General features: G+C 39.2%; 2 protein-coding genes across 3 annotated transcripts in view; one reads left to right on the top strand and one right to left on the bottom strand.

Annotated features, from left to right (window-relative positions):
- The first annotated feature begins 3,135 nt into the window (after positions 1–3,135).
- Positions 3,136–6,952, top strand: LOC108240321 (small vasohibin binding protein). Of its 2 annotated transcripts, none has more exons than XM_017423708.3 (3): positions 3,136–3,291; positions 4,875–5,003; positions 5,086–6,952. In XM_017423708.3, exons 2-3 carry the CDS (start codon positions 4,890–4,892, stop codon positions 5,170–5,172), a joined length of 201 nt encoding a protein of 66 aa, XP_017279197.1. In that variant the 5' UTR covers positions 3,136–3,291; positions 4,875–4,889; the 3' UTR covers positions 5,173–6,952. The 2 variants fall into 2 exon arrangements, with proteins under 2 accessions (XP_017279197.1, XP_017279198.1); XM_017423709.3 differs by having other exon boundaries at positions 3,146–3,291; positions 4,835–5,003.
- Positions 6,953–8,449: 1,497 nt separating this feature from the next.
- Positions 8,450–16,004, bottom strand: part of fbxo2 (F-box protein 2) — a 14,843-nt gene continuing 7,288 nt past the window's right edge. The window contains exons 4-6 of the mRNA XM_017423693.2: positions 11,638–11,730; positions 11,416–11,551; positions 8,450–9,583 (exon numbers count right to left, since the gene is read on the bottom strand). Coding sequence (XP_017279182.1) covers positions 9,449–9,583; positions 11,416–11,551; positions 11,638–11,730 — 364 coding nt within the window. The 3' untranslated portion in view covers positions 8,450–9,448. The remainder of the gene's footprint in view (positions 9,584–11,415; positions 11,552–11,637; positions 11,731–16,004) is intronic.

Here is a 16,004-nt window from a genome sequence, read left to right as displayed (position 1 = left end):
AGAAGTGAAGCTCGGCTCGCTGCTGCCGCACCTCGCGTTTCACCCTCATATTTGAACAGGAAATATGCAATTTCAGCAATTTTGACTATAAAAATGCAATTTGGACCATAAAAATGTTCGAAAATTACTCATACATAAAGATCAGTGGACAAATATTAATATTCATTTTATGTTATGATTTTTTTTTTTCTTGTCATGATGACAAGGGAGGCTCTGCCTCACCTGCCTCCCCTGACCGCACGTCCCTGGTGGAGAAAGCTGTCTGGGCCTTCCTGCTCCAGCTGCTAGCCCCGCAACCCAACCCAAGCAGCAGATGATGGATGGATGGATGAATTTACAGGAAGCACAGTCCCCAACCCGCCTGCTTTCCTGTCCCACAGATCAGCTCCTCACCAAACCAGTCACTTCCTGCTGCTACAGCAGGGTTAGGGTTAGACAGTGAACATCTGAGACGTTCTTGGAACCACCAGCTTCAAACCTCGACCACCTGCTGGACGGCAGTGTAAACATGTCTGTATACAGCTTTTGGGTGACTACGTTGTCTTGGTGAAACCACAGAATAGAAATCATTTAAAAAAAAATACTTTATTGAAAAACACTGATTTTGCAATAGTGCTGGTCATAACACCCCTAAATGTGTCACATGGTGCAGGGCAAACGTGTTTAAAGTAATCTAAATGAGAAAGCAAATAAAAGGTGTCATAAATATCACGACTTTTCAATATGAAGCAAATAAAATGTCTCGCAAAATGTTCCCCCTCAGTGCAGAAATCTGGGTGAGACAGGCAATAAACCAAAGAAGCAGCAGCATTGGTCAGTTTTGTTATTGAAGCTTAGAGGGCTGGCAGGTTTGGTCAAAGGTTAAAGGTGAGGCTTTAACGCTGACCAGCTGAGTCTGCCGCTGTGCCTCAGGCAAACCGGCGGTGACGGCATACGTCCCAGGTGAGACCTCGATGTAAAAATCTTCCCATGCTGTGCCGACGTGGCCCCAAAACACCGTCTTTAAACAAATGATGCTGAGTTTAACACAGCATTTAACCAAACTCTTAGATTTATATATATTAAAACAAATTATATCAATTGAAGGAGCTTTAAAAGACATTTGAAATGATAAGATCATGTGTCTGGGTTTGAAATACAAAATTTATGGATAACATCCTGAATTTCCATTGAACAATGTCAAAAGTTCTACATACTTTAGGAGACTGCCATGAAACTTTTAGCAAATGTTTTTTTGGTTGAATATTCAGATTGTACCAGCTGTGTCAGCTATTAGATATGTTATTAATCGGATAAATTTTAATACATGTCTAATATTAAACCTTTAATCACCCCAAGGATTGAATTTGTTACCACAGAAACCTATACTGTCATTACCATTTCAACATTTTGATGACAAATGGAAACCTGTGCTATTTTTCTAGTTTCCTCCATGTTTTTTGCATCCAGCTGACGCATGCCTTTAGTAAAAGCTGAGAGTTTAACCTCAGCACACAACATGCCAACATTTTCCTGAATACCAAAACCTCTGTCAGGCCAAATGATGTCCCCTGGCAACAATTTACCCAGAAATCCACTATTTAGGGTAATATGCTTGTCACCTTTACCCCCCCCTCTCTATTTTTTACTCTTTTGTGAACTTGTATTTTATTTATCAGGACTCTTTGTGTTGTCTGTATTGTGCAGTATGTGTAATTTATGCAGCCACAACAAAATTCATAATGGGACAATTACATTGCTTCTAAATAAAATATTAAATAATTTACCCATTGAACAAATTATATTTTTCAGCATCACAACAATCGCCTTCCCTCACTCCCACCCACAGAGTTTTTTTGGCAGGATCCTGAACTAATTAAACCTATATTCACAATCTACCATTTAAAAGTTTTATTGTTTGTTTGTGTGTTTTTAATCAACTCTCCTGATCCACGCTTCATTGCTGCCACTAAAGCACTAGTAAGCCAGGTTTTTAACTTTAAATAATAATAAGGAGGAACTCTAGGCCAAAACAAGAAGTTCACATAAAACAATCCAATCAGCACCGTTCATGGCTATTCACGGAGATAAAGGTGGATATGAGCGTCTTGAAAAGAAACTGGAAACAGAATGAAGTAGAGGTGAAAAGAAGCATATACTTGAGAAGCTCATACTACAGCTACCTTAAAATATACACAGATGGCTCCAAGAATATAAATGAATGTGTGGGAATAGGGGCATATATAGCAGAGTTTCAAATAAGCATATCCAAACGTCTGTCAGATTAACTATCTGTATTTACGACAGAGATGGTTGTATTAATCATGTGCCTGCATTGGGTGGAAGAAGTCAGAGCAGACAGGGGGGTAGTGTCCACAAATTCAAAAGCTGTCATGGAAAGCATTCAAACAACAGGCAACAATAGGAAGGATCTACTATTGGAAATATGCCCCATTTTGTTCAGATTACACAGGGTGGTACAGCTGTTCAGTTCTGTTGGCTTCCAGCACATGAGGGGGTGAAAGGTTATGAAACAGCAGGCAAACTCACTAAGAAATAAATAACAGTTCCCATACCTTATGGAAAAGAGAAGGAAAATCTATTTTTTTTCTTCTTCTTCTTTTTCAAAAAAAGAAGGATATAGAAAATTGGCAAAAAAAAGGTGGAATGCAGATAAGAAAGAATGAAATGTATTCAAAGTTCAAAAATCTATAATAACAAAGAACTATGGAGTAAGAAACATAAAAAAATAGATAATGATGATGAGAATTAGAGTGAGGCATACTTACCTAAATGATATATTATATACACAGGGGGAAAAGAGCAGTGACTAATGTGAGCAATGTGGAGAAAAAGAAAATGTGGAACATACACTGATGAAATGTGTGGTGCATGCAGAGAGAAAGGCTGTGGGTAACAGAGGCAGGGCAAGAGTGGAGTCTGAACGGAAAGGAACAAATAATACAAAACTGACAAGAAGAATTTAGTATTACCATTAATGTTATTTTATTTTATTTCCTTTTTGTTTTTAATGCTGTAAAGAAAGGTTGAAGAACATGAAGTTACACGCTCATGTGCAGTAAGTGGCAGTATGCACCCGTCAAGTGCTTGGGATCCGCCTTCGAAGAAGAAGAAGAAGAAGAGAGGGGGGCTGTTGTGCACTAATAGTCACTGTTGGACACGGACTTGTTTGGCGGTGACACCGAGGCATCAGCTGTTTCATTAGCTAGTAGCGAGTAAGACGCTTCGGTTGGACTAAACTAGTCTGTTTTTCATTAATTTTAGGCTGTTTTAATTTGACATTATTCACCGGTAAGTGCTCTACTATCCTATCTACTTAGTGGAAACGTGTTTATAAACAGGATAATTAAAAAAAACACGATTTCTGTAATAATAGGCGATTAGTAACGTTTATTTTAAATGAAATCACTTGTTTGAGTTGATACCGTTAATAACCTGAGCCATTAAAACAGTTACTAAATCACCTTTGCTGTTCTGAAAGTTAGATTTACTAAAAACAGTTTTTTACCATCAATAAACCGCATTCAGATTATTTAATTTCAAACTAAAAGCTTAGTGACCTTTCAGATGACACCAGGATCGTATATCTTGGGTTCAGATTTACAAAAGGTGCATGGTTTTATAATCCGAGTGGGAGTTAATGTCCTTTGTTTGCATTACAACAAATACGTGAAAGGTTTTGGTTTAAAAGCAGAAGAACAAAACAAAAAAACTGACCTGATTTCTACAGAATTTATTTAGATATTTCTATGAAAGTTTGTGAGTTTTCTTTCCTAACAAAAGGGTGCAAACAAATTTGTTTGTGTCTATAGACTCTAAATTTTGCACAAGCAAGAAAAGCTTACACTGACATACCAAATCAGCAAAACTTTGGTTTACAGGTGAAGTGAAGTGAATTTTATTTATATAGCACTTTCCAGCAACAAGGCGATTCAAAGTGCTTTACAACACAGAAACAACAATCAGGTACAGAATCAAATACAGATAAAAACATTGTTAAAAACATCATAATCAAATATAGAAATACAGAAGTAAAAACATCAATCATTTATAATCTAAATGAAATATAAGGTAATCCAAATAAAGTCATAAAACTAAACTTCTAAACATGAGCTAAGACAGTCAAAATAGTAGCTAAGATAATCTAAATTAAATCATGATTAAGTTAAAGCTGAACTAAACAATTAGGAATCTAACAATATCTAAAATATGAGCTAAGATAAACTGAACTAAATTAACTGTACAGGAAGGCTAAATAAGCTAACATAAACTGAAAAGTACAACATATCTAATTAATAGTACCAAAGGCCCGCTAAACAGCCAACATGAAAAATGCTATGATAAACATGATAATGCTAAACTAAAGGTACCAAGAGGCTAACTAATAGTACCAAAGGCCTGCTAAACAGCCAACATGAAAAATGCTAGGATAACTAAACTAAGGAAGTGAAGGAGGGAGAGAGGAGACACGTCCGCCTTCCACCAGGAGCAGAGAGAAAGGTGCTTCAGGTGCTTCAAAACATGAACCAACAGACGTTTAGGTTTTAATAAATCTACTCGCCTTCAGGAAATTTAAAAAGATTTGAGTAAAAGTTTGAAACATGGCTGTCTTGTAAAAATGAGATGAAGAATCCTCGTTAACGTCATTGACAAGGATTCCCAAAAGTCCAACCCATATGCTAATCAAAACTTAGTTTTGAGGCATGGTCTTTTCAACTTTACTATTAAAACTAAGATGGCTGACTGACACATATTGATAATGTTAATAATGTCCTGTCTCTGTAAATGTTTTGCCAGAAGTAATCACTTATCAGAGGACCCTTTTTATGTCCAGATTTATACAAACGTCAAGTTTCTTACCCTAAATGTCTCAGGCCAGTTGAGTCAGAATGGAGCCCGCCTGCCGTAAGGACAAACCCAAGTTGAACTCCACCCCGACCAGAGGAGACAGAGCCAAGCAGAAGTCTGCCCAGCAGGAGCTCAAACAGCGACAGAGAGCCGAGGTAACCGAATTAAACAAACTTTATTTATGTTGCTTCTCACTCTGTTTGTAAGCATCCTCTGCATGTCGCCTCTTATTGACAGATTTACGCTCTGAACAAGGTGATGACGGAGTTGGAGCAGCAGCAGTTTGAGGCTTTCTGTAAACAGATGCAGTCACAAGGAGACTGATGAAGGTCCTGCTGACTCATCCTCTACCACCTTTACCTTCACTTTCACTGTTACAGACATAAAAGCACTCACTCACTTTGGGGTGTAACTGTACATGTATTTGCACTGTGAAGGTTCATCACAGATACAGGGAATACGTCAGCCTCAGGTGATGCTGCTCCCAGAGCAGGCGCTCGTTTTATTGAACTGCATTTGTTAACAGCCATAACAAGACAAAAAAGCAACGCTCTACATCAAACAAAACATGGTTGGTTGAGAAAAACGCACAGAATCCTGCAGACCTGCCTGCCTGTTTCATTGAGATCAGCTGAGAAGAAAAGCTCTGTGGTCCCAGTGATCCTGCACAGCTGCAGCAAGAATATCGAGTCTGCGCTTTTATAGCTGTCCATTTGTGTAGTTAGTTAAAATATCCTGATAATAAGTATCATTTCTGACACTAACCCTCATCTAGCTGAGAAGTTTCACATTTTATTTATTTGATATTTTCACAAAAGGAAATTCGGTTCTGTGTTTCTTTTTAGTTTACATCAAGTCCAAGTCAAATTAATTGAAGCAAACACTCCTTGGTTTTTGTTTTAGTTTTGTATTGAATTGAATTGTTCCCTCAATTCAATGCAGAGAAACATCTCTTGACTTTATCAAACTTTCTGTTCGACACATGGACTCTCGGGCACTGTTTACAGTTCAGAGTGGATGAAATAGACAGAACAATTTCACTTCTTTTTTTTTTTTTAAAGTGACGTCAACAGTTGGCAAATCCTACCTTTCAGCTACCTTAGAGCCTCCCCACTTGGAAGAGTGTTTTGTTTTTCTGTCTGCCTCTGGGGGAATGGGTGCAGCCTGGCGATGCGCCGGGTGGAACTGATGATGAGCAGGGAAGGGAAGAGCAAAGCGTTAGCCAGTGGGAGGTTGATCCTGATTTAAGGAGAAACCTCCCACCAGCAAACGCTTTGCTCTTCTCTTTCCTACTCATCAACACGATCTAAATGCATGGTGTCATGTAACAACTGACAGCATAAATGTGCAGCAGAGACACAAAACCACCAGAAATCACCTGCTGTTTAGCTGTATTTATCATGTTCAGCTGATTGAATGATTTGCACCCACCCAACAATAACACTAGAATTTGGCTTTTGTTTTTCTTTCCTGTTGTACCAAAGTCATCCTGAAGTGTGACTTTAGTGCACCGTTACACCCCTCGTGTGTACCTGCAGCTGTCTCCTGTTGCACTCTGTAAAACCTCTCAGTATCTTTAAAAACAGAGACAGATAAATCTGTATTTATTGTTTATATGACACCTGCTGGGTTCTGTGTAATCCTGCTATTTTATTGTTTTATACCAGTGGTTTACTGGACGTTTCAGGTCACTAACATTTCTTTTTCTTTAAATTGTTTTATTAGTTTTATTTTTGCTGTTTTAAAGGATAAACATATTTGTTAAAGCTATCCAGACCAGGCTGATGGCACTGCAATGTTTGTTTCTACATAAGTGATGAAGATTGTAATGTTTCTCAGCAGAGTTTACAGAAGGCACTTTTAGAACATCAATGATGAAGAAAGTGTCAGAAGATGCAGAACATTTCATTAAAGACCTTCTAATGTAACTAGATTTGAGGCATCCTGGCAGAACTTTTTTTTTTCCTTTTCTGTTAAAATAAAACCAGGAAAAGATGTCAGCCTGTGTTTGTGAAGTGTTTCATAAGAACTCATCCCATATTTTTACTTGCACTGACAAAATCCCACAAAGATCACTGAAATAACTTGAAAGTAACAAAAGTAATAAAAAACAAAAGGAAAATTTTTTAAATCAATTAATGAGAATCAGTTGTTTTTGAATTTTGGTTCAATAGAACTATTTTAAAAATTAAACTAATGAAACTGGCCAGAACAAAAAGTATGGTACCCCTAGAAAAGGCTGAGAATAATAGGCCTGGGCCCAATGCAGCGGGCTGCTTCCGGGCTGCTTCCGGGCTGCTTCCGGACTGCTTCCGGGCTGCTTCCGGGCTGCTTCCGGACTGCTTCCGGACTGCTTCCGGGCTGCTTCCGGACTGCTTCCGGGCTGCTTCCGGGCTGCTTCCGGGCTGCTTCCGGACTGCTTCCGGGCTGCTTCTGGGCTGCTTCTGGGCTGCTTCCGGACTGCTTCCGGGCTGCTTCCGGGCTGCTTCCGGACTGCTTCCGGGCTGCTTCTGGGCTGCTTCTGGGCTGCTTCCGGACTGCTTCCGGGCTGCTTCCGGGCTGCTTCCGGACTGCTTCCGGACTGCTTCTGGGCTGCTTCCGGGCTGCTTCCGAGCTGCTTCCGGGCTGCTTCCGAGCTGCTTCCGGGCTGCTTCTGGGCTCGTTCAGGCTGGTTATTTTAAACACTGATTTCTCTGGTTGGATGTTTTCTGCCTTGTTCTGCTGTCTATAGTACTCCAGATATATTTTTAAATTGATTGGTATTATTCCCCACTACTGAAAAGCAAAAGACAGGTGATAATGTTTTTTTGAATGTGTGTGCACGTGCAGGTGCATTTGTCAGCTAAATATCTCATGAACCATTGAATGGATTAGAATAAAACTCACTCACCGGATGCACATTAAGAACGGTTTAGCTTAAACATCTTCAAATTATAGATTAACTTTTGGTTTTAATTCTAAATTGATGGTGGTGTAAAAGGTTATAAAATAAGATTCAGAAAAATTGCTACAAAATTTTGGAGTTTTAAGATGGCAACCAATGCACTTTGGTTTTAGCTACATTCAGACTAACTGTTAGTTCATCAGTTCTGTCAAAATGATCTATTTATCTAATCTGAGGCTGTTAACAGAGCCATCTACAACGGGTAAGCTTTGAAATACCTGAAATATCCCTTTAATATCCTGCCTACTTGGTTTTCTGGAGTAACATGAAGCATTAAGGATTTCTAACTCCATGTCCGTTCAAGTTCAGATTTGAGCAATGCATGATGGTTACTCCTCAGTCTGGTGTCTGCCTGTTAAGTGATGCTAAATTAGCTGAGTACTTTAACAGTATCCTGTTGAAAACCACAGATCATAGGTTCAGTCACGACTTCTGCTTTAAAATCCACTTCCTGTTCACAGATTTAAAAGAACTGCTTCGTAAATAAACCACTGTTACAAATGTTGCTATCTAAAAATGTAGATTCACGATTGTGTTGTTACAAATGATCTAATAAAAAGTAGTGGGTTTTTGTTTTGTATTTATTTTCTGTTTAAAAGTAATTGCACACCAAAAAGCTTTTTCTAACATTCATGACAAAACACAACCACACCCCAATAAGGTCAGCAGTTAGACATCACTTTATTTCATTGTTTTCATTCATGTATGAATAATAAACCGCCTGATTTCTGATAATACCATGCTCCCCAAACTTATCCTGAAGATGTGTCACTGACGGGAGGTAGCAATCACATTCTGATTAAAAACTGGGTTGCAGCAGTTTGGAGTCAGTGTCTCACTGGGCAGCGACTGTTGAGACTCTATTCTCTAAAATATCTTAAATGTTCCTGGGTCTTGATAAGTTAAAAAGACTCTTCACTTCCAGTATTAAAGAGAATATTTTGAGCTCAAATATAACTTAAGCCTATGGAAGCTTGGCTGTGCGCTCTCTGTATTCTGGGAGGATTTGAAAGAAAACTCTAAGTCCTCTGGCAGTGAGAGACACACCGTGTGAAAAACATACCTACAATTGGAGGTGTAATTTGTATATGTGTCATAACGGTAGTAGGAGTAAGAAGAAAATTTTTAAATATTCAAAAGTTTTGTGACATCAGTAAAAGTCACAAGACCATTATGGATGATATATACCAACAAATAATTCCTGATTGAGCTGCACATTTTAGTGTATGTTTTGTCTGTTTTATTTCAAAGCTGCACAACAAAATACAGGGCAAAACTTATAAGGGGGCTTCAATGCTTACGAATTGGCAATTTTAATTATATATATTTTTAAAATATAATATAATACTCAGAATTCAATGAGGCTGCAACTGAAAATGCACATTTTTTTCTCAAAATTTTGAGTTTTTATCTAGTCTAGTCTCAGTCGCAACCCAGTGAGAGACTACATTTAGTATATTAAGGCTCGTAATGTTGAGCCTTTGTGTTGCTGTCATTTCACTTGGGATTTACTAGGATCATCATTACAGTAGCAGGAGCAGAATATTCAGAAATGTGGTTCTTTTCTTCTCTGAAGCCCTACTGTTATTCTTAAGTTCTCTCATCTCCTCCACCTCTCAGCACTCATTTCACTTCCCTCCCTCCTATTTTATTTGTTCAGATCTCGAGTGTAACAGAGCTCCCAGTGACCCGGACACCAAACCAGCCGTTCCAGAAGTTAGTGTCTTGTCCTCCGTGCTCAAAGGAGATGAAACGCATCCCAGGGCCGTAGTCTGAAAATGTGTGGGTGACCTGGAGTCCAAGCAGAGAGAGATGACACTGTAATCTGTGGAGCTGGTTGTTTGTAGAGAGATTGTCTAATCAATCAGAGAATCACCTTTTCTTTGTTTATCTGCATGGTAAACTTCCTTTGTTGTTAGTTTCATACGACCCGTTAGAAGGATGAAATTTTCCACTAAAATTAACAAAAGGATTAGCTCATGCTCATCAATCACCTGTACAAACTGTTGTGGGGAAAACTAAACCTGCCTTTCCATCCTTTCCCAAAGAATGACCCAGAACGAAGGTCTAAAGGCAAAAATATTGTCTGCTGCTCCTCCACATTGAAAAGAGACAGCTAAGGTGTTTCAAGTATCTGATTAGGATTCTCCTAGAACCTTCCTCGGAAGGATTTCTGACACTTCCTATCGAGTAGAGACCCTGGAGCCAATCCAGAGCCTTCTGTAGAAATTATATACCACCCTGGGATCACCCAGGAGGAGCTGGAGAGTGTTGCATGTGAGAGGAATGTCTGAGCTTTCTTACTGGACGTCTACAACCCAATCACAGCTGAATACTAACAAATGGGTGGATATACAATAGAACTAAAAACATACAAAGTCCTTGATGCATAAAAGCAAGTGCTTGAAAGGTGCCAAACAAGAGTTTGTACTTCATCATGGGTAAGGTGAGCTGAATGTGTAATTAACTCTGCTAGATAATTAGCTTTCAGAGTCAGCTCAGTTTAATATTGCTGCCATGGCTAATTGGCCTTAGCCATCACAAAACGTGCTATAACTGTTTTACAGACATTGGGAAAAGTTTTGTGTGGAAGTAGCTGAGACAGATCATCAGTTTAAAATCTGATATGCAAGATCTTTGTTTAAAACTTTACCATCAGCTATTAAAGTTAATACTGTTTGTTTGTTAGCAAAATATCTCATGAACCACTGAACAAATTTAATTGAAACGCTCAAAAGGATCATCAATCTACAACTGATTAAATTTTGAAGTCAGCTGAATTCAAGATGGCGGTCATAGCTACTTCACCTTATCTAACACAAAAATGCCTTGTCAAATTTACAGACATACTCATAGATTTCCATACATTTTACATATATGCACAAACACAAACATGTCTAAGCATCACTGTGGTGCCCAGTTCAGAGAAATCTGACATCCTATACCTTTATTATAGGACAAAAAGGGATTCCAGGTTATTTCAAATGATCCAGGCTTTATGGTGAAAGTCAGTCTGATTTTTTTTTCCAGTTTCAGAAAATAAATGACCTTTCTAATCCATCTTGTATATGCAGGTGGAGATGCAGATTTCCAGTTTAGCAGTATTAGCCTCCCTAACATCAAAAAATTTTCAGAACAGAATTTCTTAATGGAAGAACCAATTAAAACATGTGAGTAATTTGCTGTGGCCTGTTGACATCATTTCCACAGAGAGGCTATTGAGTCAAGTATATAAATAATACATTTACAGAGCCCCTGTATCCTCAGGGCACTGGGCTACAGCCCCTTCAGCCCTTTGGAAATTCAGGGTTGGTTATTAAAGAAACAATGAAAAGGCATGTCTGGTTTGTCCCCAAAACAATTCACAAAGCTTCTTGTCATGTATTAGATACAAATTTAGCTGATTATAGTGGGAAATGTTATGTTTTTAATAAGAATTACACAAAGTGATGAACTAACAACAAAGAACATTTTTGCTGTCCAGCGATGCAGGTAAACAAAGTCCACTTGATTCTGTTATAAACCAAATGTCTCCACTCTTAACGTTTTACATCTTTTTTAATTAAAATGTTATGTTATTCAGATTTTTGCTTATATGAAAGAATTACAGTGGTTTTAAAAACCTGTTTCCATGAGCAGTCTTGCTCTGGGTCCAGTTTCACAGAGTCAGGTTTGAACTCCTGTATGACCTCATGATTTTCGTCCAGCAGATAGACGGTAATCTGATAGGTGCAGCCGCAATCTGTCCTGCCACAGTACCTGTAGAAATACAGTCACGTTAATCTGTAAAATTTCCAACCAGAGAAATCAGTTTTTGTGGACAAAGCATGCATGTGAAGTCGTACCAGTCTTCTGCTGTGACAGCAGGCTGAGCGTCCAGCTGATCCGAGGTGTATCCCTCCTCTATCAGGTCGATCACCTGCCTCTTCAGGCAAAGCCTTGGACACATTTTTCATACACCAGGATTAAGTTGCATTGGAATAATTGTTTACAGAACGCTTACTGTGATGTAAAAGTGTAAGACAACAGAGAACATGCACAAAGTTTAAATAGCACATGAGGTGTTACGTGTTAGGGTCATGTAAACTTCATTAATAAAAAAAAACATTTCATGTCTAAATCTATGGAGAGCCATTTCAGCCAAAATTAAATAAATAAATAAATGGGTGCCGCGATTGTTGCGCGGAGTAGGACAGCTGTTATCAGCTGGAGATTTCAGGCTTTACAGGCCTTCAGCTGGGGGACAGACGGCAGAAACGTTGCAGGGTAAGCTAACGCTGTAGTTTATATTCCTACCTTCGCTCTTTACGCTTGCATCTGGTCACACCTACGACCAATGAGTGAACAGGAGCTAAGCTTGTGTCGCCCACGAAGCAGGGCCGGCCCGGCTGGCCCGACTCTGAAGCAGGGACCAAAGAAGCAGGGACCGACGGTGAAAAAATGCAGATGTAAACGCTCGCAAAGCGAGCCGAGTAGAGTGGAGCCGGGACCATTAGGGTACGTGTGAAAGGGGCAAAAGTCAGCCTATTGGTTGGTTAGACGCATCTGCAGCGCTGAACTCCTCAGGACTTTCCCTCCGAAAAGCAGTCTAGCAATGGTGAACACAGAGGGAGAGGCACGTTCCATATCGGTTCTTCTTAGGGAAGCTGCCGATCGAATAGACGAACTACAACGCTGTAAGTTTGATATCCGAAATGTTTTATGGTCCTTTTAGTTTTGTTTAACTTTTACTTTTGATATATACAGCTTCAACTTCGACTGCTAATCAACAGTCACTCACAGTCACAGATAACCGGAGGAGTACCGGTGTTTCACCAAATACTGCGACCCATCATGGTCTGCGACCACAGGGGGCGACAGAGTACATTCCTCTGTATGTACGTGTTCAGGACCAGCGAGAAGAAGAGTATTTACGTAAATTACGTAGCACTAGTAAAAAAACCTTTGTAGCACTAATAAAAATGGTAAACTTCACGGAATAATCTTTCTGTCTCATTGACAGAGAAAAGATAATGTTTCTGTTTGTATTTGACGCTGAACACTGTTAGACGGACCATCGCATTGAATCGCTGTTGTTTAAATATGTAAACCCAAAATAGTTGTTTAATAAATCGGAAAATGATTAATTAATGTTTCCAAGTGCTTTGTTTGGAGGGAGGTGGGTTTCTGCCAACTCTTCATTACACTCAGCTCTTATTTAAAATAATATGTGACCTCCAAATAGCCAGTATCACACATGTCACAAAATATGATACTGATCATAATCTGTGACCTTACTGTAATTTCCCCTAAATGCTGCTGATGCATCTAACCAACCAGTAGGCTGACATTGTAGCCTGAAGACACCGCCCCTCATTATCATATCAAAGCAGAAACAAAGAGGGAAAATGGTATGTGATAAATAAAAAAATAAATAGGGAAATACTACATGAATAAGGGAAATTGGAAAATGGGAAAATAATGAATTTTTCAGAAAAATGTTAAATGAAAAATAGATAAATGAAAAATAGGAAAATGAAAAGGGGGAAAATGAAAAGTGGATAAATGAAATTGTGAAATTGAAAAATTGGTAATCGAAATGGGGAAATTGAAAAATGGATAATATGAAAAATAGATAAATGAAAAAGGGAAAATTAAAAGTGGATAAATGAAAAATAGATAAATGAAAAATAAATAATTGTGTAAATGACTAAATATAAATGGGAATAAAAATGTCAATTACTCATTTATGTATTTATTTCACTCATTTATTTATCATTTATTGATTTATTTTACTCATTTATTTATTTAATTTTGGCTGAAATGGCTCTCCATATAAAGCAACCCCATGTCCTATCTAATAAAAACATAGAACACAGATGAACATAAAAAATGGTGAGTTTGGATTTCCAGTATAAACACATTCATACAGACACACAGACATTCATTCGGACTAATGGCTACTCAAAGGAGGGTCTGTTTTATATCAATTATCAGCCTTATAAAACAACTCTTTAAATCGACATACTGATGGGAAACAGCGCTTCATTAGCTGATATCAAACCACAACAGTTTAGCATTATATTGATTGTTTCAATTGTCGTTATTTTCATAATTGAACAACATCCAGGTTACTACTTAAACATATGTGTAGATCATATTATGTCAAGGGTGCTGAAAGGCTGATGAATGTATAAGTCTGCCTGATCAGCACATCCAGTCAGTTAAAAAGTTTACTCAACTCCCAGCAAATTAATATATTCAGCACCTTCAGTACTATCAGTGCATAACAGTTTTTCTACATTCAGCACACATACATACACAGTAACACAGACATTGTTTGGTTAAGAAAACAGCAGCAAGCTAAAGAAACAATGTCATGTTGTCTTGTAAAAGTATGGAAGTCTAATATTAGCTTATGTTCTTCCACTGTATGTTATTTTTGAAAAAGGTTTTTAATGAGTAAAAATGATGTAAAAAATAGGCCCTTGTTTAGCCTAGCCTGGATAAAGACTTTGGAGGCCCCTTTTATAATATTCTTTGCTCTATGACTGATGTCATGATTGATAAAGTTCTAACCATTAATAACTATTTGACAGAACACGACTTATTCCCTTGAACATGTTACTTATACTGTAGACAAAAAATTTGAAATGTATTCAGCATTTAACAAACTGCAGTGGATCGTGGGCATGGTCAACCTGAGGACCCAGGAGATGGATGATCAGACACATGAAGGTCTTCATAAAATGGGCAACAGGCCTAAAATCCCCTGGCTTTTTAGGGACAGAGATGAAACATCAAGTCTTCCAGAAGTCTGGCACCCTCCCCAGGATGAACACAACAAACTGTCTATCTCTAACATAATCTTTGAAACCAGTTAAGAACTAGTGTTGTGTTGTCCATGAACGATTCATTCAAACGAACAAATCTTTTGAGTGAACGAACTGAACCAAATCACTTTATTCACTGATTTGTTCCTTATTTTGTTCAGTTGAGAGCATAAAATTAAAAAAAGAAAGAAAGAAAGAAGAAAAAAGAAACAAAACTTAGTTCAGTTGAGTTGAGCGGTGGTGGAACTTCCGCCTTCTGTGACTCACTCATGATGTAAATCTTTTTTTTAATTTATTTTTTTTACGTATCCTGTCCAGCTGTGTGGCATTCAGAATTGTCATCTGAATGTCAGGGTAAGGCCCAACAGATTTGCTTTTACAAGCGGAACATTATGGCTTTCACCATGATGTTCTCCTTGGTATATGAAACTTTATTAGAAATTGCTTTGGGTTTATTTTAATTGTAATGGACACAAAGATGAGAAAGAAGAAAGAGAACGGGGAAAAGAGATGGAGGAAAAACCATTGAGATAGAACAAGTCAACACCCTTGAATTCTGCCATAGGACCTGTGGAAAGAGAAAACAAAACAAAGAATCCACAACAACAAAAAGCGTATGCAGTATATGATGATAATTATAACTTCAATGGAAAGTACACACAGCCAGGTAATACAAGAGGATATTTAGTGACAACTGCAGCCCAACTGAAGGTGTATCTGATAGACATCTGAATCTAGATATGTATGTGTATCTATATGTATCTACAAGGTTTCTCCTTAAGAATATTTGGTAGTGAGTGTGGGGACCCAGATCCATCCCCCAGGACATGAGGACGGCACGAGGAAGAGCGGAGGCACAGACACACAGCGGCCCCCCAAGCCCGGAGCCCCGGGGGCCCCCCGCAGGGACAACCGGACCCCACCCAAGAGGGCAGCAGAGGCCAGCTCCAGCAGAAGCCCCAGGGGGCTGCAGTGACGAGCCCACAGGCCCCGCCAGAAACCCCCGCCAGCAACCCACCACACCAGAGCAGATCCGGCCATGGACAAAGACACCCGAGCCCCGAGGGCGCACCACCCCCCAGCCGTGGCCCGACCAAGCCAGGGCGCCCAGGCCCCAGCAAGCAGCCACCAGGGCGAGCCGGCACATACCCCGGCACCCAGCCCCAGACAAGAGCCACCCACTCACCGGCTGGCAGAGGCACCAACCACTGGTGGGGGATGTGACGGGGGGGACACTGGCCCCACATTTTCATGAGGGGCCCAAGATGATCCAGGAGAGGTGGCAGCCCAGAACCCAACCTGACAGATAAACAGCTATTCACACCTTCCCACCCACAATCTCATATACAGAAACTCACATCCACTTGTCCAACATAGATACAGACAAAAAAAAAAAAAAA

The sequence above is a fragment of the Kryptolebias marmoratus genome, linkage group LG4, assembly GCF_001649575.2.
Source record: "Kryptolebias marmoratus isolate JLee-2015 linkage group LG4, ASM164957v2, whole genome shotgun sequence".
NCBI lineage: Eukaryota > Metazoa > Chordata > Actinopteri > Cyprinodontiformes > Rivulidae > Kryptolebias > Kryptolebias marmoratus.
The sequence above is the reverse complement of the archived record's forward strand: the minus strand, read 5'-3'. Positions and strand labels throughout refer to the sequence as shown.

What these genes read in the sequence shown, in the direction of transcription:
- LOC108240321 (XM_017423708.3), top strand. Translation starts at nt 4,890, where the DNA reads ATGGAGCCCGCCTGCCGTAAGGACAAACCCAAGTTGAACTCCACCCCG. An exon ending in AACAGCGACAGAGAGCCGAG is followed by an intron (nt 5,004 to 5,085) that starts GTAACCGAATTA and finishes TCTTATTGACAG; the next exon opens with ATTTACGCTCTGAACAAGGT.